We start from the raw sequence: 22,108 nt of genomic DNA, 5'->3' as shown, positions 1-22,108 counted from the left end.
CAAGAACAAACTCCTTCAATGTCGTGAGCAAGAATGACAAACAATCACCTCAAATCTTTTTCCTATTGTCAACAACAATAGCAACGAACCCAGTAGAAAAATTGCACAATAGGCACATTCAACTTTAGCATCCAATAACTCAAGGCAACAAGATCTAAAAAGTACCTTTCAATCGATACAAATGGGTATTCAGCTGGGTTCTTGCGAGAGATGGAGGCGAAACTAACTGAGAGAGGTTGGGTCATGGGGAGCTGGTGGTGCGAGGTGGTGGTGCGACTGATTCACTCTACTCGGTTGGGGTGAAATCGGTCTAGCTGTGACTGGGCTCGTGGTGGAGGCGATTTGGGTCGGCGAGAATACGGGGAAAATGGTTGGGTTCTTGTAAGGGTGCGTGCGAGGGAAAGAGCGAAGCTGGGCTATCGGTTGAGTGTTTAAGGTGGTCAAGTTCTACAGTGGTGGTCTGAGATGAAGGTGATGGTGGTGGTTTGGAGAAGAAGAGGCGACTATGGAGGTTGGTTAGGTATCAGGTTGAGGAAAAGGTGAAAAGCGAGGGTGAAATTAGGGTTTGGAAATGGAAAAGTAATTGTAAATGAAGGTAGTTTTTTCTTTTTTCTTTTTCAAATAAAAGTTGCGAGCCATGCAGCTTTTTTGTGATGCAACACAAAACCCCCTAGAATGTTGCCAAAATTTTGCTCCAAACTTGCTCAAATTTGGCCAATTCTTATCTGATCACAATGTTGCAGCATTACTAAAATGTCTAGAGCATTTCTGCAGCCAATCCCCATAATTTTCTAAAATAAGAACTAGCAAAAAAACCAACCATAAAATAGCTAAGTCTTGATGTAAAACATGTCCAAATTCTCTCCAATTGACCTAGAAACATATAAAAAAAACATCATGGCCACCCCATAAACCTAAACTCACTCAAATCCACAACAGAGATAGTGAGGAAGAGAGGTAAAAAAAAATAAGAACAAAAACATAATACATAAAACTATAAATGTATATAATTAATTAGCTGCTATCTAAATGTAACTTTAAGCACATCAACTCATCAACATGAATTCTCAAGGATCAATTAAGGTGAGTAAGGTCTTGTTTCGCTCAACCTCATCACCCCAATAATGTCTCAACCTCTGCCCATTGACCTTGAATTCACTTCCATCATTTCCTCTCAACTCAACACCCCATGAGGATAAACCTTAGTAATAGTGAATGGCCTAAACCACCTAGCTTGAGCTTCCCAGGAAACAATTTGAGTAGAATTAAACAATAATACTTGCTGCCCTTCCTCAAATGCACGGGATTGGATATGCTTGTAATGCAACCACTTTGTCTTTTCTTTATAAGGCTTGACATTCTCATATGGAAACAAACACATCTCTTCTAATTCATCAAGTTGTAACATCGGAGAAGGTCTCACTGATGGGGACAAGGGAGTTGGAATCTTTGTCATGCTCTATTCTTGATAAATTGTCAGTCACTTGGTTTCTACCCATTTTCTAACTTGAATCTCAACATCAAACTCTTGAAGTAGAAGCACCCACCGAATCAATCTTGGTTTTGCATCCTTCTTAGCAATCAAATACTTTATGATTGAGTGGTCGGTGTAGACAATTACCTTAGTACCCACAAGATAGGAGCGAAACTTGTCAAAAACAAAGACAATAGCTAGTAGCTCCTTAGTCACTGTGTAATTCAATTGAGCTCCTATCAAAGTGCAGTTGGCATAATAAATAAAGTGAAACACCTTGTTCTTTCGCTGTCCCATCACAGCCCTAGCTGCATAATCGCTAGCATCGCACATCAACTCAAATGACAAACTCCCATCCGCTACAACAATGATAGGGACTAAAATTAATCTCTCTTTCAATTCTTGAAAAGTCCTCAAACATACTCCATCAAAATGGAATGGTGTATCCTTCTCTAAGAGGTTGCAAAGTGGCTTGGAAATCTTAGATAAGTCTTTAATGAACCTTCTATAGAAACTGTCATGCCCAAGGAAGCTCCTAATTTTCTTCACTTAATTAAGGAGGTGGTAGCTTCTCATTAACTTCAATCCCTTGCTTTGATACTTTATGTCCCAAAACAATACATTCCTTAACCATAAAATAACATTTTTCACAATTAAGGATAAAGACTAGGTTCGTCTCTTCACATCTATTCAACACATTGGCCAAGTTGCTCAAACAATCATCATAAGAATCCCCAAAGATGGAGAAGTCATCCATGAATACCCCTAGAAATTGCTCAACCATTTCGGTAAAAATGGCCATTTTCCACCTTGCCTGTCATTATTTCAGCTGAGTTGACTCATGAACAAGAAGAAAAGTTGCTTGATATGTTGAAGAAGTTCAAGGCCATTGTAACTTGAGTAAATATTTGAGGAAGTTGTATATCGGCATTCATTCATCAAGTGAATAAAATTGGCCTCAGCTGCAAAATTTTCTAATGGCCATGGCTACTCCAATTTCCTCAAGCTTCTTTGATTAGAAGAAAAAAAGAGAATTTTCCTCATCATTGAATCAGAAAATACATGTTCCTTTTCCATGAGCATGATCTCTCTTGCCACTACATTGTTTAAAAATCATTTCAACATAATCCCTGCAATACTATTGTAATTCTATACACACTTTAACCATCTCTTAGTAGAATATTTGGGATACTCAAATGGTAATGGTTAAATTACTTCTCTCCAAATGGTTGCTTTTAATTGCACATTCCAAAACTGTTAACCTTTGCTCCCTCCTTTTGCAATAAAACTAAATTACTGAATACTCTTTCTGCCATAACGTCGCTGTCTAGATTGAAAGGCTCGTAATGCCTCTAGAAATTCAAATTCTCCAAAATCAGGCCAAAGGCATTGTGCAAAGAACAGTTCTGTATAAGCCAACTGCCACAAAAAGAAATTGCTAATCCTAAGCTCACCACTAGTCCGAATAAGCAGATCAGGGTAGGGAAACTGGGTGCAATTGGTTTCAAGTTCCTCTTCAATAAGAGACTCACTAATGTCCTCGGGCATAAGAACACCATCCTTGACTTTCAAGGCAATCTTTCTGCAAGCTTGAACAACATCATACTGCCCACTATAGCTTACTGCCACAACAAGTTGGAGCCGAGAATTGTTCTTGGTGCTTTCCTCTACATTAGCTATCAGTTCCTGAAGTGAACCTCGGAGCTTAGACGTATCCCCAATAAACGAAATTCGAACATCTTCCCTGTTTCAAGAGGATCAAATCAAATGCACTTTCATAAACCCCCCAAAAAAATCTTAAACGTAAACACCTTTGAGAAGCAAACAAATATTACTTTTTCAACAGTTCAACCAGAGTGAAAGGTTCATTCATGTGTTTACTTGCATAAATAAATTCTATTTGGTGAGCTCCACTCATCATAATAAGACTAAATTTGTGAGAGACAAACAATTTGTTATCCATTTTTATTGCTTTATTACGATTCTTTTCATACTAAAATAGTAACCTCACTTATATGTATATGGCTATATTCTTTTGTTCATGAAACGAAGACTAGGAAATCATAATCAGTTCCATGGTGCTTACCTGAGAAGGCTCCCCAATTCCTCTCTCACTCCTTGTTCGAACATACTCATCAGAAACTCAATTTCCACCTGCACAGTTACAAAAAAACCCAAATTTACCTCTCCGTTACTCCAATTCTTACCATTGATTCAAAGAAAAGTAATCACACAAAAAAAATACTAACTTTGGGACGAAACCAATTATCTGTTGAGAATGCGAAAACAGTGAGAACCTGAATCCCCAACTTACAACAGAGATCGACCAACACTCTCAGCGACCGGGCACCGGCTTCGTAGCCCGAATCAACCGGCAAGTCTCTGAGGCGGGCCCATCTCCGGTTCCCGTCCATGATCACCGCCAAGTGCTTCGGCAACAACTCTCGCCGGAGACCTGCCGAGAAGTGGGAGAAACCGCCATTGTCTCCCTCCGACTCTGAAGACTTCCCGTTCCCGTTCCGAGCTCTTTCCTCGTCTTCTTCGACCAATACTTGCTGCACGGAGGAGACGCGGAGGAGAGGGAATCTTCTTTTCGGCAGAAGCGGAGGCGGCACGTGTGAGCTTGGGATGGAATGGAGATACGGCACGTGCGAGCTTGGAGAGTGGCGGTGGTTGGATCGAGTAGGAACGGCCGCCACCATGATCGAGTGAAGATAGAACTGCATTTGTACGGACTGTGGGAGTGAAGATTGAAGTCTTTGGCGTAAGACTTTAGCCATCTATGACTATGACCCTCTTTATTCTTATAATTTGGCGCCATAAATTTCTTTAAAGAGTTTTTTTACCATAAATTAAAAAAAAAAAAGCAAATATGTAAAAATAAAAATTCAGTGATATAATTTTTTTTTCCTTTTACCATATTTAGTCGTAATATAATATAATTACATGTAGTTGTTTTAATTGTTCTTAATAATAATTCTTTATTTTACATTACTTACCAAACTAATTTATTTTAAATTAAATTCTTCATACACTCTACAATAATTATACAATATTACTTTTTATTACAATGAAATAATTGCATCAGAAAAATTATTTAAATTTGATTTTGATGTACAAAAAAGTATTATTGAAATTTTCTAAACGAAAATAATTGAATTTGTCATTTAACTCGAGTTAAAATATTTCTATTTCCCTTTCTAAGTAGTAATAGAAAATTATTAATTTTTATGTTATTTTTTTAGGGCGGTGAGTGCTATCAAATGCTCAATTTATTACAATCTAATAAAACTAAGTATGGAAATGCTCACAGTCAAAAACATTTCTTTTTAGAGGAGTTAAGCATGTAATTTGTTACCAAAATTTGAGCTTTTTTTTTTACACTTACATAATTGTCTAGTGTCAACTATATATAAATATATTATAATCCAATTTAAACATTTATAACTACTATTATTTATTTATTTGTATGTATGGTTATTCTTTACTCAAGTACTCATAGATCTTTATGCCATAAGCCTTAAATGTAATAGAAAAAGACGACAGAAAAAATCTCTCAAAGGGTAGAAATTGACAAGCCATGAAGACCCAAAACAATGCATTGTCAAAAACCAATTAAAACTCAACCACTACAACAACCCACCGACCTACCCTTTCTATAAACCAATGCCATTGTACCTCTATGGCCTATAACATCAGTATCAAACCAAACCAAGCTGCTTCCTTGTTCTTGTAAAATTCTCACGTGGGAACTCTTGGAAGCATCATATTCTGATGCTCACTTGCTCATTACACTACACCAACCACCATTTCATGAGCAATCAAACAGGACCAAATTCATCGATAACGATTTCCTTGGGGACCTTAAGATTCATTTCGTTTGTATCCCATCCACTCTGATTCAGTTGTTGGATGAAGTCGCCGAAGCTGTTTTCCAACTTTGATAGGCTTCGATCAAGCTGGTGCAAGGTGTTCTCTAGGCTGTTCCAATTCTCATGCAGCCAATAAGCCTGCCAGACGCTTCGTAAGACTGAGACATTGGTAGCTCCAACCTGCATTGGCGTTTAGGATTTGATGATTGATATAGTCAAGAATAGTTTGGGTTACATGGTTGTAAAATTCGTACCTTGAATGAAACAAAGACCTCAAAGTCTCTTGCTTGTTTGTTCACCACAAGAATGTATTTCTCTTTTTCATATAGTTTCAGAAGTGACTTCAACTAGTAACCAAAAGAATGAATAATTTGTTAGAATTTAAGGTTAAAAGGTCAAAATTTGGTAATGGCTCAATTGCCTTCCTCTATCTTTGCAATGTTGCTAACATGTCATATTTAATCCAAGAAAGAATATATTTTTGTGTTGATTTATTTTGGCAAAATAAGCAAATAAGAATGATGCAGTAACAATGAACTCAGCAAAAAAGAGTTTCAAATTAAGACAATGTCTTATAATGCATAAAGGGGTAATTTTAGGCATCATGGACCAAATTTTTTAGTTTGCAAACATAGCTACTAAATTCAAGTTCTGTCATAAATAAACTCATTAAAAGAACTTAATCTATAGGTTTTATGTCCTTTTACAGATTTTTGAAAAGAAAATTTTGATGGTTCTCCTAAGTTACTTTTTTTTCCTCCTTTTTAATTCATACAAATCAAAGAAGTTTGAAAGATTACCATAGTAAGAGATCTCTCACCACCCATAAACTCCTCCAAAGGTACACCAAAAACAATTCGTGGCTTCATGAATCTTTGCCACAATAATATGTTTTCTTCCTTATTGCAATCAACATATCCTGAAATGAAGTCATAATTAATGTTAATTAATGTAACCAAAAAATATTTTAAGGAAAGACCTTTTGAATGCTACCTGGAACAATAGAGTGTAATACATGTGAGTTTACTAGTATACGAGCTCGCTTGAGATTAATCTGCCAGAAAAGAAGAAAAAAAAGAGTTCAATTAGTACCACAACACACTCGCATCACCCATTTTCTTATATTCTATGTATTTACAAAATGAATGTGAAAGTATGAAAAGTCACTATAGAAAAACAACAGGAAAAGCATACTTCAGTAATCTACTCAAAACCTTTTCCCACTTTTTGTTTCGCATTTGACAGAGCAGATGAAATGAGAGAGAGAAGAATTGGAGATATGATATTCTTACAGAGTCAAATTGTAGAACTGAAAGTGATAGGTAACGGAGCCAAAGGTGAAGAAGCCTCACGCCTAACCATGTAAGTGCCAAAACAGGGTATGCTTTTACAAGGCCAGGTGTATCCTGCATTCATTATTCTAAGACAATTTTAGATTAAACAATAAAATTATTAGTTCTTAGTAAATGGATGTTATTATGAAAAGAATACATGAAGCATTAGAAATGGCATAACAAAATACCAGGAATAGTATGCCCAAACCAAGACCAAGCAGCTGAGCAGCAACTTCCCAAACTTCCTCCTGAAATCTTTTATCAATTAAATTGAGAATTTATGAGGAAATCATTCGCCTTAAGGAAAGAAAAAGGTAGATAGCAATTAACAAGGCAATTAGACTGTAAGTATCTCCAAGAAAAAAAACACTTGAATTATTGATGAACCATGTAGGACTTCCTCAAACTAAGTAATGACAGGAAAACATAAGGAACAAAAAGACCTTGACAATAATAAAGCATAATGGAGTTGATATACATATATGGTAACCTTAAATGAGCAGCAGCAGTAAGGTCACTGATATAAAGCATCTCAACCAAACTGTTCAGCCTCAAATGAAACATATGAAAAATTATGGTGCATTGAAAAAATTGCTTAATAATAGTAGAATGATAATCCAACTCGATCTCTTATACAGCAAGAAAAATTAGCTTCAACTATTAATTTATACAGCACCTCCAGTACTTAAAACTTAATGCTTTGTTGAGATGACACAGCAAGGAGCGTTTTATATATATAAGAAAAGATAATTGTATATTAACATTAAAGATGATAAGACAACATCTTAAGTTACATCCACAGGGCCAAAATTAAAAAAAAAAATTACTGTGGCAATTCTCTTTTTCTAGCCAATAAATAAATGATATTAATCATCTATGGTTACATTGAAGATATCCTATACCTTTGCTGCTACCTCTCCCAGATTTCCTGAGATTGCAAAATGATTTTGTATTACACGGAATGAAGGGTCTCGAAGTCCTCTTGCAACAGCCTGTATAAGTGGCAAGCTCATTACCAGAAAAATGGGGCATATATAGGAATTTAAATAAATTAGATAAGCAAAGGCCATATATGTTAACACAATATTTGTTAAAAGAGGGAAAGCAGAGTAGAATACCTTAGTTAGATTCCCAAGAGATGCCAGTGGCAAAAAATAGGCAGGATACAATGGTGTCATAAGATCAAAAATGCTGCACAAGGAATTGTTAAGTTTGATTTTGATGTTTCGTGCTTCTATTATAATTTATCTGACAACAAATAGAAGGTTTGATACACAACCTTCCTGCACTGCCAATAAAGTCCGCATATAAACGCCATTGTTTTGGATCATCATCAAAAATATTTCCAAACCGTCCACCTGGAAAACAAACGCAACAGTTACTGGTAAATTCTAGCACTTAACCTTATGATTCTTTAGTTGACAATGCCTGACCTATTAATAAGCGCCCCACAGCTCCAATGCCATCCTTCGATACCCATCTGCAGAAACAATCTTACAACCTACAGCTCAGTCCATTGAAAAACTAGTTTGACATATATAATGAAACTGTTTACATGCATGTATTGTTATGGAAAAAAAAACACAATATATATATCCATTAATTTGAGGAAACTAGAAAAGTAGAACTTTCAATTATTATGGAAGAAAAAGATAAAGGTTTACCTGATGGCAGCTGCAGAAGCTGCAGCAGTACTTCCTGAGAATGAGCCAATTCCTACAGCCTGCAAGTAGATTTAAAGAAGTAGAATTTGATTGAATGAAATATTCGCAGATGGTGATAACCAATGTCGAAGAGAAATATATTTATGAAGAAACTAAATCGACAAGAAAACAAAAAATAAACAAATAAGGCAAAAAAATAAAAAATTAACTTAGTTTGGCTATAAACCAACATCGACTGATAAAGAGCAGTTAAATATATCCACAAAGTAGAGAGGTAGTGTTACAATGCCCGCTACCAAATACCACTCAAACCCCAACACTCCAACCGCTCCAAACTCTTTCTACCAAAAGCATCTAAAAAGCTAGCCATGAGAGCTATTTAGCCAAAGTGAAAAATTAATGTGCATGACCGAAAAAGGAAAATAGCTATACATGTATGTAGCTGAAAATTGACCCATTACAGGGCTAAAGTAGGTCATATCTAGAGATTTGAAGGCCAAGTTGGTGGCACACACACCAACCATACAAGCAAAGGCCATTTGGCTACAAATAGCCTATTATTTCTCATTGAAAGCACAACAAAAAAAAAAAACAATTATTCGGAGTTTTCTTTCTAAGACTCAGTTGATTGCCTTGTTTATCTAGTCAACAAAGATACTTTAGGCCAAAATAATTCTTATGTGTAACTGCACTTCGGCATGCAACTGGTATTTGTCAATGGCTCTTGTAATACTCTTGTTATAATTAGTGGTGTTTTCTCCCTGCTCTCTAACCATAGGGTTAGGACTCAGGCTTAAGGCTGAACGATGTTAAATTTCTGCATTCCATTTGCTAGATTCTAGTTGACTGTCTAGATATGTCCTTATGTTTGTATTCTGCTTCAACAAGAAGAGTTTATTAGACATGGCTATAAGTCAAATACCACACTGGATGAACTTTTGAATCAAATTACCACACTATGCTAAATACTAGCTTTGCCTGAATTTCACCAAGAGCCTGATGCAACATGTTATTTCCTGGACTATTGTGTTAAAACATCTTTCCTAACATTGCAACAACAAAAGATTCAACCCGAACAGTAGAATACTCAATGTGAGAGGGAATTTTAAAGATCCAAAGTGTTGAATGAAAGAAATATTATCTCTTATCGATTCTCAAACTCAAATTCTTTATTCTTAAAGTTAACAATTACCCCATTTCGTTTCAAGAAAACCAAGCAATCAAAATAGGGTGTCAATAGAGACCATTCAAATGCAATGAACTGAGACATTAACCAACCTTTAGGAGGCTTGAGGTGACTAATGCATGACAAATCCATCCAGTAACATTGGTAGGAAACTGTAACAACATGTACTGCAAATAATCATCTGAGACTGACCCTGCATCAGATATGAAGAAAATCAAGAAATTAGACTCTAAAGGGGAATAAATTGTTGGTCTCTAACTAAACTAAATTACCAGAAACAAATGTAAACTGCATTTTCTTCCTCTTTTATTTTCTTTTTCAGGGGTAAATAAATCATATTTTCTAAACACAAGTTAAGTAATTGACAAGAAAATAACATAAAAGAGCATGAAAAATGATGAATTTGTCACACCTGGGAAGCCTGCCGGCAAGATAAAATCTTTAACCACTTCTGGAACCCAAAATAAAACTGAGTTGGAGAATTGTGTGTCCAGAGACTTGTTAGAAATGGGTTTATGTTCCTCAAGAAATGTTCTAAATTGTAAGTCATCATCTACAACAAACCTGCTCAAGAACCCAAAATTCATCAGAAGAAAACTCAATGTAATCTGAGATATTTCAAACTACAATTGATGTTTACTATAATTGTGCCCCAGTTGAGACAATGTGAATGTAGCAAGTTCTTTATTATTTATTAATCAAAATGAAAAAAGAGTAATAAAGTAAGAACCTCTTAGCAGTACCATTGCCATATCTTTCTACCAAAATCACTTTCTCCCCTTCACATCTGTGGCAGAAAAACGACAAAATAATTGAGCAAACGACATTCTGGAAAGAGCTCAAATATAACAATTGAAGGTCGGTTGTATTGTACCTGGCGTGATCAGGAGGAGGGTTTTCGTTTTCTCCTCCATTTTGAAAAGAAGAACAGACGATTTGAAATGGGCGAGGTCTCTTACTCAACGTCCTTGTAGAATATTCAAAAGCAGAAGTAGGTAGTTGCAGAGAACAGCAAGCCATTTCGAAAAAAACTAAACGAAGAAGAAGGAGACGAAGAAGGGTATATAGCTAGCTCTAGTACTAGTACTACTCTTTCTCTCTAGCTTTCTCACCTTCTCATGGTCATGGTGGTCATGGTCATGACCATGGGTCTCGACTCTGGACTCGCTCGTGGTTCAGCTGCTACCGCTCAAATGTATATATCTACGGCCATTTACGTATTTATACTATTACATATATTTTATTCTATATATACATGTGTACATTATTTTTTGGGCTATTTAACTGAAAACAAATATTTATTAATTTGATTGATGATGATACATAATTTTATAGTTTTATCAAATTTTATGTATTTATGCTAATTATTAAAGAAGAACTTTTGGAAAATAGTGTTTGATAATTCTCAGCTCAAATGATTCGCAGTTGGGCATTTCATTTATATAGAAAAGCAAAAGAAACAGTACACCCTCTTACATTGAGCCATCTGGCATTACACAGAAAACAATAGAACAGACTCTAACAAATTCGTACACCACTATCATTACACAGCAAATATTCCAAAGCACTAATAACAAACCGATAACAACCCAGAAAACAACAAATGAGGCTAAGAAAGTTATTCTTTGTATAGCAGAGTACTGTAGCGTGTATGAGGGAGCTAAGCAATATGCAGGTTCTTAACACCACCCCTCAAACGAAAGGGTGACATTCTCACACCGAGTTTGTCAATTAGAACCTGGAATCTTGACTGAGAAATACTTTTTGTCAAACAATCTGCAACTTGATCTGAGCTTGGAATATACTTGATTTTGAGTTCTCCTTTCAGCACCTTATCTCTCACAAAATCTCTCACAAAATGAATGTCAATCTTATTGTGTTTAGTCCTGGCATGGTACACAGGATTAGAGGCAAGTGCACTAGCACTAACATTGTCACACCAAGTCACTGGTTTTTCTGGCAAATGAAACTTAAATTCCTTCAGCAATGATTCAACCCAGGCAATTTCTGAAGCAACATGAGCCAAAGCTCTATACTCGGACTCAGTACTCGATCTTGACACCACGGCCTGTTTCTTGGAGGACCATGAAATAAGAGAATCACCTAGATAAACACAATATCCAGCAATTGAGCGTCTGTCATCGGGGCAACAAGCCCAGTCGGCGTCCGAGTATCCCACAAGACTTAGTCTTTCACTATAGCCGATATGCAAGCCATGATGAAGTGTACCTTTAAGGTATCTTAGCACTCTTTTCACTCCACTCCAGTGACTAGTGGTCGGATTTTGTAAGAACTGACTTAGCTTATTTATTGAATAGGCAATGTCCGGCCGAGTATTGCATAAGTATTGTAGAGCTCCAATTGCGCTTCTATAAACTGTGGGATTTGGAAGTGGCTCACCATCATCTTTTGACAATATTCTTCCCGTGACCATAGGGGTTGGACATGGTTTGACATTTAGCATATCATATTTCTCCAGAATTTCGGTGATGAACTTTGTTTGAGTCAAATAAAGGCCCGTATCATCTCAGTGAGCCTCAATACCCAGGAAGTAGTGGAGTGAGCCCAGATCTTTCAGTGAGAAAAGCTTGTTCAACTTGACAATAAACCTGTTTAATTCATCCTCATCATTGCCAGTGATTATTATATCGTCTACATAGATTAGAACAAAGATAATATTTGTCTCTGTCATGTGAAAGAAAAGGGATGTATCTGCCTTGGAGTTTCTGAAATTCCATTGTTGCAGAGTATTTTTCAATCTCTCAAACCAAGCCCGGGGGGCTTGTTTCAACCCATAGAGTGAACGGTGAAGCTTGCAAACATGTTCTGGTTTCTGAGAATCTTCAAAACCTGGTGGCTGAATCATGTATACATCCTCCTTTAAATATCCATTCAAGAAGGCATTGTTTATGTCCAATTGCCTTATACTCCAATTTCGTGAAACAGCAATTGTTAGGATTATTCTCATCATTGGAGCCTTTATCACTGGGCTGTATGTCTCGCTGAAATCAAGACCTGGTCGTTGATGAAATCCCTTCGCGACCAGTCTTGCTTTTAGTCTTTCTACTGTGCCATCTGCCTTCAACTTGGTTTTGTAAACCCATCTGCAACCCACTACATTGAACTCAAGTGAGAAAGGAACTAAGCTCCAAGTTTTGTTCCTCTGTAGTGCATTAATTTCTTCATTCATCGCCGCAGTCCACTCTTTTGATTGTAAGGCTTCTGCAACATTTCTTGGTTCTTCTAAAAGGACATTCCACTTCGCTTTGCTTAAATACACCTTGGGTTTAAAAATACCTGCTTTGCCTCTTGTTATCATCGAGTGGGTAGGTAATTTTTGGACTGGTTCTGGTTGTTCAATCTCTGTTTCCACGCACTCTGCATCACTATTAGTCAAGCTAGCAAACTCAGATTGCTCATTAGGTGCGATTTCTTGATTACTAACCTCAAAATTGTCTCGATGATTAGGACTGTTGGACAGAGATGGTACTGCTTCAGGGGACGATGAACTAGCCGAGTCTTGGGTTGTATCAACTGGAAGCTGCGTTCTGGCTGCTGGAGTGACCTGAGACACGGGCTGAAAAGGCAGATGAGACCAAGCATTTGTTTGAAATACAACCTCTTTTTCGGGAGCATAGTTGTTTAGAAATCCCTTCTTAAAAGGAAATTCTAATTCATTGAAGGTCACATTTCTTGAGATATAAACTCTACGTGTTGAACTCAAGCATTTATATCCCTTGTGAGAGGAACTATAACCCAAATTTACACATTTTAGAGAATGAAATTGGAACCTATGTGTTTGATAGGGTCTAATGTAGGGAAAACAGGCTGAGCCAAACACCTTTAGGAAGGAGTAGTCTGGCTTTTTGTGAAATAGCATTTCGAAAGGGGATTTTAATTTCAAAAGTGGTGTTGGCAGTCTATTGATCAAATATACGGCTGTTTGGAAAGCATCTACCCATAATTTTAAAGGCATTTCTGCTTGTGTTAAAAGTGTCAAACCCATTTCTACAATGTGCCTATGTTTTCTCTCTGCTCTTCCATTTTGGGATGATGTGTGTGGGCATGAGTGTTGAAAGTTAATTCCATTTGTCTTAACAATGTTGGTAAAGGCTTGAAATTCACCACCCCAGTCAGTCCTAAGGGTTTTAATTTTCCTCTCAAATTGATTTTCTACAAGTGCTTTAAACTGAATAAAAATTTCTAATGCTTGGTCTTTTGTTTTGAGAGGGTATATCCATGTATATCTACTGAAATCATCCATAAAATGGATGTAATATTTAAAGTTTGTATTTGATGCAATAGGGGCTGGTCCCCATAAATCTGTATGTATAAGTTCAAGCACTTGGTTGGCTCTATTTGAGGACAGTTTGAATGGAAGAGCATGGGATTTTCCAAATTGGCAAGCATCACAAAAGTGTAGATTTTCATTCACTGGAAAGGGTATATGTGAGACTTCTAAAACATGCTTTAAATTTTTTTGGAAGGATGTCCTAATATCGTGTGCCAGATATCAGTTTTGGAAAACAAAGATTCATTGCTAAGAGGTTGTATTACATCAGCTTTAGGAAAATTCGAAACAGTAGCATTGTTTGAGAAAACATTTTGACAACTTCGGGTATGGCTATGACTTGAGGTAGTAAACGACTTTGTTGATGCAGTGTCCAGTTGATACAGCCCATCTCTAAGAATCCCTTGGAGCAGCACCATCCTTGTTTTCTTGTCCTTCACAAAGCAACAATCAGAGTGAAACTCCACAATAACATCATTGTCAGCAGTCAATTTTGATACACTAACCAGATTTTTTGCAATCTTAGGAACATGCAACAGCTCATTAAGATTTAAACATGCATCAGTTTTTGTTGGCAAAGAGCTTGAACCAATTAGAGAGATTCCAAGTTGAGTACCATCACCCACAGTAAGTTTTTCCTTACCACCATAGTCTGACTTCTGGGTTAAGTTGTTTGCATCAGACGTGACATGGTTGCTGGCTCCAGAATCTGTACACCAAATGTCACTATCAACAACTTCGGGTGAGGCTATGAATGTCGAATGACCTCCTCCTTGTGTACTTCGGCTTGCTGTTGGTTCCTGCCCCATGTACGACTCATTGTACCTATTGTAACAATATGCAGCTGAATGCCCATATTTACCGCATACTTGACAGGTTGGTTTTGTGTTTGGAATTCTGCCTCTGCCTCGGCTTCTTTGACCACCTCCTCTGTCAGATGTATGTCCAAAGAAACCTCTGCCTCGATTAGGAGCAGCACCACCCCTGCCTCTCATGGATCCATGATTTGGCTTTGAAACAAAGTTGGCCGAGGGACCTTGAATGTGACCCACCATGCTTCCTGTCTTTGGTATTTCTCCAAGTACCTGTAGCCTCTCAAGCTTACTGTCAAAGGTGAGTAAAATATCTTGTACTTCCTGCCAGGACAACCGTGACCTCTCAATTTGAACAATAATGGGTAAATATTCAGCACCCAGACTAGAAATTACATTTGATATCAAGTGGGTTTCAGGATATGGGTCCTCAGCTAAAGCCAAACTATCAGACCACATTTTCTTTTGTCTAAGATACTCAACCATAGAGGTGTTACCTTTCCTTGTAGTTTGAATGAGTGTTCTGGTGTCATCCAACTTTGCTCTAGAATGGGCTCCATACAAGTTCTCCAAAGCACTCCACAGAGAAGTCGATGAGCTGCACCCCATCACTTCGGTGGCTATAGATTCAGACATTGAGCTATAAACCCACCCCATCAGCAACTGGTCACTAAAGATCCACTGTTCATATTCTGGATTCAACCGCATTCCAAATCCAGGTTGGCCATCAAAGGTAACTTCTGCTGGTAGAAACTCAGGCGGACAAATCCTGCTGCCATTAACGAAACTGTCTAGCCGATGACCTCTTATGATTGTGGAAACCATCGTCTTCCACAGGATGTAATTGTTCCTGTCCAGTTTGAGAGAAAAAGGTTGATTGAGGGTAGTGAAAGGTTGAGTATAGTTCTGGGTTTGAAGTTGAGCTGAACTGCCATTTGTTGTAATCATGCCGCCTACACTTGAGCCTGGAGCTGCTGGAATCGATGGCAGAGCATTCGCTGCTGGAGTCTGAGAATTTGCTGTCGACATGGGCAGGTCGTAGCCTTGCTCTGATACCAAGAAGAACTTTTGGAAAATAGTGTTTGATAATTCTCAGCTCAAAGGATTCAGAGCTGGGCATTTCATTTATATAGAAAAGCAAAAGAAACAGTACACCCTCTTACATTGAGCCATCTGGCATTACACAGAATACAATAAAACAGATTCTAACAAATTCGTACACCACTATCATTACACAGCAAATATTCCAAAGCACTAATAACAAACCGATAACAACCCATAAAACAACAAATGAGGCTAAGAAAGTTATTCTCTGTATAGCAGAGTACTGTAGCGTGTATGAGGGAGCTAAGCAATATGCAGGTTCTTAACAATTAATTGTTATCTAAAGAAATGAGTCTCACCTCACCTAGATGAACATCATTGTCTTGTCTAAATGATTATACATGATTGTTTTCGATATTTAATAATTTTAAATACTTAAAATGTCACTGTATTTTTTAAATGATAGATTAATATATATACACACGCATAATTACATTTATGATCTTCATCAAATCTTCTCTAAATTTTTTTTAATTGAACTTCTTTTAGAATAAAAAAAAGAGAGAGTTTGGCAGTAGTATGTCAAAGAAAATAAATATTAAATTCTTATTATCTCCTCTCTAGCTAAAGAAATTAAATTATAGTTTAGAAACTCATTAAAAGAAATAGTAAAATTAATATATAATGTATCAATTGTATTATAATGTTATAGGTTAGTCTTATATATAAAGAGGAAATTAAATTTTGTATGGGATTTTTAATAAAGTTTGCAAAAATATGATTTATTTTTTTTTTAAAAAAAAAGGTTATTCTATGGCTTTTTTCAAGAATTTTTACTTTTTTGTGAGTTTAGTTTCCCATATTTTTGTATAAGTGTTGGTTTATGTCATAATTCTACTCTTATTTAGGGGTGTTCACAGTTTGGTTTGGTGCGATTTAGAAGAATTTTAAAACCAAACCGCTCATGCGGTTTTTTCAAAATGAAAAACCAAACCAAACCATTAAAATTAAAAAACCAAACCAAACCAAACCATAAATAAACGGTTTGGTTTAGTTTTAACCATATAACTAAATTATTAAAATTTAAAACTTTTTTTATTATAAAAAAATTAACTAAATAATTATATTTAAATAATAATAGTTTTAGCTTTACTTTTAAGACCATAAAAGTCTACAAGAAGCTTATTGTCTTTGTTGTTGTAAGTTTAAGTATTTTGAATCATTTTATAGAAGTGAGAAAAAAAAATGTTTACTTTCTAAACAATGTGGGACTTTACATTTCTCTTTTTTTAGTTTTAGAAACTTGTGCGTGTATTAAATACCACTAAAAACATATCCTAAACAATTAAAATGTTTGGCTTGGATGGTTTGGTAGACTTTATATTAACCTAAGTGTAGGGGTTCAAACCTTTGAGCCATCATTTCTAAAAAATTATTTTTTTAGAAAAAATCACGGTCCGGTCCGGTTTAATTGGTTTTAAAAAATTAGAAACCGTGACCAAACCATTAAATTTGAGCGGTCCGGTTAAACCAAACCATCGAAAAACGGTTTCACTAGTTACGGTTTTTGGCGGTTTAGTGCGGTGTGGTTTGGTTCCAAACCGCGGTTTGCGGTTTATATGAACACCCCTACTCTTATTCAAGTTTTATTAATTTGGAAGGGTATTTTTGTAATTTGATTATTTTTATTTTTATTTTTGTACTTTTTTAGCAAAAAAAAATTTTTTTTTTTTTAATATGAATTGTGTTTATTATTTTTTGTATTTATTATAAACATTTTTTTCTTTTTTCTAGATTGTACATTTTTCAAAGTCTGGGTAAGACAACCAGTTACTTGATTGATATTTCACAGTTATGTAAAAAAAACCCTAGAGCTAGGTTAAATAACATCTATCATGAGGGGTAACCAGTTACCTTGAGATGAGTAACTTTCTGCCACAAGAGGGGTACCCAGTTACCATAAGAGTGGTGACAGGTGACTCATATTAAATATGAAAAGAAATATCAAATTTGAAGGAAAAATACTTCATTAAAAAATGAATAAGAAGTAACTATAATTTTAGTAACATAGTGTTGACATTTGATTTGGTCAACGACACAGAGTCACCGAAAGCGATAAGAATTAACAAACTCAATGCAATAATTAAACGACACAAAAATTTTATAGTAGTTCGGCCCCTGAGATTGGTAATAACCTACGTCCACTCAGTGATTTTATTGATGTAAACTCTAAAACTTGCAATCAGTGAACTAGGGTTCACTGAGTTTCACAAGCTTCAAAGTGGAATACAAAATCGTGTATAAAAGCACTTGTTCTCTCTGGATCCAAATTATTCTATTCGTTTAAATGAATCCCAAAAGTCCTATTTATAGGCTCAGGATGAAGTATGACAGATGAGCCTATGAGCCATGTTCAATTTTTGTTACAAGCATATTTGAATAATAATATAAATAATGATATTTATATATAAAGAGAATCAAATATCCTAGAAATATCCAACTCATAATTGTATTTGAATTCTGGCTTCAGTCCTACGAGTAGATCTGGTCGCATATGTCAGCACATCAGCTTCCATGTTACTCAACATATCTCTCGTGCCTATCGGGCAACTCAAATTTTTCTTGATCTCCTGGTCGTGGGTCGACCAAGTCCTCATTAATAAACAGTCACATGCTATTCATGTGCACCTCGACCATGCCACGTCATCATGCAAATATTTTGGGTAAACACATAGGTAACCAGTTACCATAAGGAACCCAGTAATATACACACATATCAGAATGTGAATGTAGCTAGTTACCCCCATAAATATACACACAAAGAACGTGAAGGTAACTAGCTGCCACAGACCTAAAGATAGAAAAAAAAAAAAAAAAAAAAACAGACCCACCCCCTTTCTCTCTCTCCAATCTTCTTTTCTTCCCTCACCAAGAACCCTAGCCACTGCCTGCCTCTCTACTGCCTGGGTTCGTGATAGGCCACCTCCTTACATCACCTCTGACCACGAATTACCTCTCACCCTCGCCTCCGACCACCACCAGATGCCTCCATCCCTTGCACACGAGCCACGTCGTTTTGGATCTGGGTGCGCATTGACACCACGACCGGAGGTGGAGGTAGGTCGCCATGGGGATGGTGATGTCGTGCCTGGGCCCGTACTCGGATGGGGGTCTCGAACAGAGCTGGGGTCTCGAACGAAGCTAGGGTCTCGAATGGAGGGTCGCGGATTCGCCGGAGCTAGGTTATGCTTTGGGGTCGCGGATGGGGAGTTGGGTTCAGGTTTAGGTTCTGTAATGGATTTGCGGATGGGGTCGCCAAAGCTGGAGGGGATTTGTGTTGGGCGAAGCTGGAGGGGATTTTCCTGATAATTTTGCAAAATAGACAAAGAAGATTTGAGAGAGAATCAAAATGAAGGCTAGGTTTTCATTATGTCAAAAGAGATCAAAATAAGAGTACAAGAGCAACAAAATATATAGCCAAAATAATGAGAGGCTAAAAGACTAAACTACCCTTACATAATAATAAAACGTATATTATTAACATCCCCCCTCAAACTCACGATGCATTTGCGGGAAGCATCGAGAGTTTGCTAACTAAGAAACGAAAACGAGAAATAGTATGAGCCTTTGTAAACAAGTCGGCAATCTGCGTAGCGGAAGTGACAAATGATAAAGTGATGGTCCCATTCTGATAGTGGTGACGAGTAAGATGACAATCTATCTCAATATGTTTCGTGCGCTCATGAAAAACGGAGTTGCGAGCAATCTAAATAGCACTAACATTGTCACAATGCATCGGAGTGGGATCTGAGAGAATAACACCCATATCAGCAAGTAACCAACGCAACCAAACAATTTCAGCGGTAGTGGAGGCCATGGCACGATATTCTGCTTCTGTAGACGATCGAGAGACAACAGTCTATTTTTTACTCTTCAAAGAAATAAGAGAATCTCCCAAAAATATACAAAAACCAGTGGTAGATTTGCGATCAGTACAATCACCACCCCAATCTGCATCTGAGTAGGCACGTAACTCTAAAGTAGACGTAGATGGAAAAAGCAAACTCTGAAATTGAGTTCCCCGAAGATATCGAAGAATACGAAGCACAGCTGCCCAATGAACGGTAGTGGGAGATGCAACAAACTGACTGACAATGTGAACTGCATAAGCGATGCTGGCCTGATGATAGTAAGGTACACTAAGCTACAAACCAGAGTGCAATATAGAGAGGGATCTGACAAGGCAACACCATCAGATGAAGAATACCTGGCATTAAGCTCAAGAGGGGTATCAACAGTGTGAGCATCAGAGAGACGAGCCTGATTGAGAATATCAGCAATGTACTTAGATTGAGAAAGAAGATAGCCACGAGGAGAGTAAGCTACTTCTATCCCTAAAAAGTACCGTAGGGAACCCAAATATTTCATCTCAAATTCACGAGTCAAGTGCGTTTTCAACTCTGTTATCCCATTCGCACCATCACTGGTGATAATCATATCATCAACATATAAAGAGAGTAAAGTGCAGCCAGAAGAAGTACACCTAACAAAGAGAGCTGAATCATGTGCACTGGGGTGGAAGCCGAGAGAAGTAATCACGATGGAAAATTTTTCAAACTAGGCTCGGGGAGCTTGTTTAAGCCCATAAAGAGCATTCTTCAATCTACAAACTTCTCCTGAATTGTGAGGAACACCTGGTGGAGGAACCATGTAAACTTCTTCTTGAAGAGTCCCGTTCAAGAAGGCGTTTTTAACGTCCATTTGAGAAATTGACCACTGTCGAGCAGACGCAACAGCAATGAGAGTACGAATAGTGGTATGTTTGGAAACTAGAGCGAAAGTTTCCTCATAATCCATCCCATACTCCTGAGCAAAGCCTTTAGCAACCAAACGGGCTTTGTATCGCTCTACTGACCCATTAGACTTAGTCTTGATCTTGCTTCCCCACAGGAAGAGGAACAATATCCCAAGTACCTGTCTTGTACAATGCAGAGAGTTCTTTAGCCATTGCCTGCTGCCAAAGAGGGTCAAGAATAGCCTCTTTATAGGAAGAGGGCTCAGAGAGTTGGTGAATAGAAGTAAAAAAAGAAGAGAAATAATCAGAATAAGCAGAGTAGACAAAATTAGGTAACTGTGTGGACTTACGAATTCTTTGAGGGTAGCGAGGAGGAGGAGCAGGATCCACAATCTCAGAAGCATCTTGGGCAGTAGTAGGGACAGAAGGGACTTCGACAGGCTGAGAACTGACATCTGTAGAGTTAAGAGTGTCAACAGTACAAGAATCAAATGGATCAATACGAGAAACATATGCTCAAGAAACTCAACATGACGAGAAACATAGAGTAGAAAGGTATATGCTCAAGAAACACAACATGACGAGAAACATAGAGTTTTTGACTAACAGGATCATAACATCGATATCCTTTTTGACCTTCACCATAACCAAGAAATACACAAAGAACGGAACGAGAAATAACCTTACTACATTCAACATGAGGACGGAGAACAAAACATGTGGAACCAAAGACTCTCAATGAAGAATAATCAGGAGCGTGACCATAAAGTTTTTCAAAGGGAGACAGACCTGAAGTGACAGATGACAGAATTCTATTGATTGAATGAACTGCAGTCAGAATGGCTTCCCCCCATAACTCACTAGGAACATAAGCAGACAATAAGAGAGAACGAGCAGTTTCAACAATGTGTCTGTGTTTTCTTTCGGCAACCCCATTTTGCTCTGGTGTATCAGTACAAGAGGTTTGATGTAAGGTACCATCTAAAGCAAGCAATTCAGAGAAACGATTGGAGGTATATTCACCACCCATATCACATCGAAAACATTTGATAACAGCATTATGTTGAGTTTTAACTAAAGCACGAAACATATGATAAATCGCGAGGAAATCAGAACGATGTTTCATAAGATAGACCCAAAAAAAACGAGTATAATCATCAATAAAAGAGACATAGTAACGTGATCCACCTTTTGTTAGAACAGGTGATGGCCCCCACACATCAGAGTGAATCAAATCAAAAGGTGCAAGAGAAACAGAAACACTCTTATAAAAAGGTAAAACAGAAAATTTTGCCAATTTGCAACCACAACAATCTAAAATATCATGGGTTTGTAACTTTCCTAATGCTCCTGTGGAAGCTAAGTACTTTAAACGTGAACCAGATACATGTCCAGGACGAGAATGCCATAAATAAAAACTAGACGAAGACGAACTTAAACGAAATGAAGACAAATCGACACTAGAAGCTGCAACATCAGGAACTCTCAACTCATCTAAAATGTAAAGCCCCCCCTGCCTACGGCCTGTCCCAATCAGCTTCTTGGAATAAGGATCCTCCACATAACAACAAGAATTAGAGAAAATAACTGAGAAACCAGAGTCACATAATTGACCAACAAAGACAAGATTCAAAGT

At 37.2% G+C, this 22,108-nt stretch overlaps 2 protein-coding genes across 3 annotated transcripts; both read right to left on the bottom strand.

Annotated features, from left to right (window-relative positions):
* Positions 1-804: 804 nt before the first annotated feature.
* LOC133801104 (cis-prenyltransferase 4, chloroplastic-like) lies at positions 805-4,269 on the bottom strand. The gene is made up of 3 exons (XM_062239251.1): positions 3,724-4,269; positions 3,561-3,628; positions 805-3,218 (listed from the first exon to the last, which is right to left on the bottom strand). The coding sequence occupies exons 1-3, from the start codon at positions 4,252-4,254 to the stop codon at positions 2,768-2,770; spliced, it is 1,050 nt and encodes a 349-aa protein (XP_062095235.1). The 5' UTR covers positions 4,255-4,269; the 3' UTR covers positions 805-2,767.
* A 637-nt stretch (positions 4,270-4,906) lies between these two features.
* On the bottom strand, positions 4,907-10,741 carry LOC133801103 (protein root UVB sensitive 5). 2 transcript variants are annotated; one of them, XM_062239249.1, is made up of 15 exons: positions 10,405-10,740; positions 10,261-10,317; positions 9,943-10,094; positions 9,623-9,723; positions 8,345-8,403; positions 8,114-8,160; positions 7,960-8,038; positions 7,799-7,871; positions 7,583-7,672; positions 6,869-6,928; positions 6,639-6,752; positions 6,340-6,400; positions 6,147-6,265; positions 5,601-5,693; positions 4,907-5,526 (listed from the first exon to the last, which is right to left on the bottom strand). In XM_062239249.1, the coding sequence occupies exons 1-15, from the start codon at positions 10,548-10,550 to the stop codon at positions 5,296-5,298; spliced, it is 1,482 nt and encodes a 493-aa protein (XP_062095233.1). In that variant the 5' UTR covers positions 10,551-10,740; the 3' UTR covers positions 4,907-5,295. The 2 variants fall into 2 exon arrangements, 1 of the variants encoding a protein (XP_062095233.1); XR_009876732.1 differs by having other exon boundaries at positions 5,366-5,526; positions 6,167-6,265; positions 10,405-10,741.
* Positions 10,742-22,108: the final 11,367 nt, after the last annotated feature.

Source organism: Humulus lupulus, chromosome 9 (genome assembly GCF_963169125.1).
Source record: "Humulus lupulus chromosome 9, drHumLupu1.1, whole genome shotgun sequence".
Lineage (NCBI taxonomy): Eukaryota > Viridiplantae > Streptophyta > Magnoliopsida > Rosales > Cannabaceae > Humulus > Humulus lupulus.
This window is presented reverse-complemented; position numbering and strand designations above follow the sequence as displayed.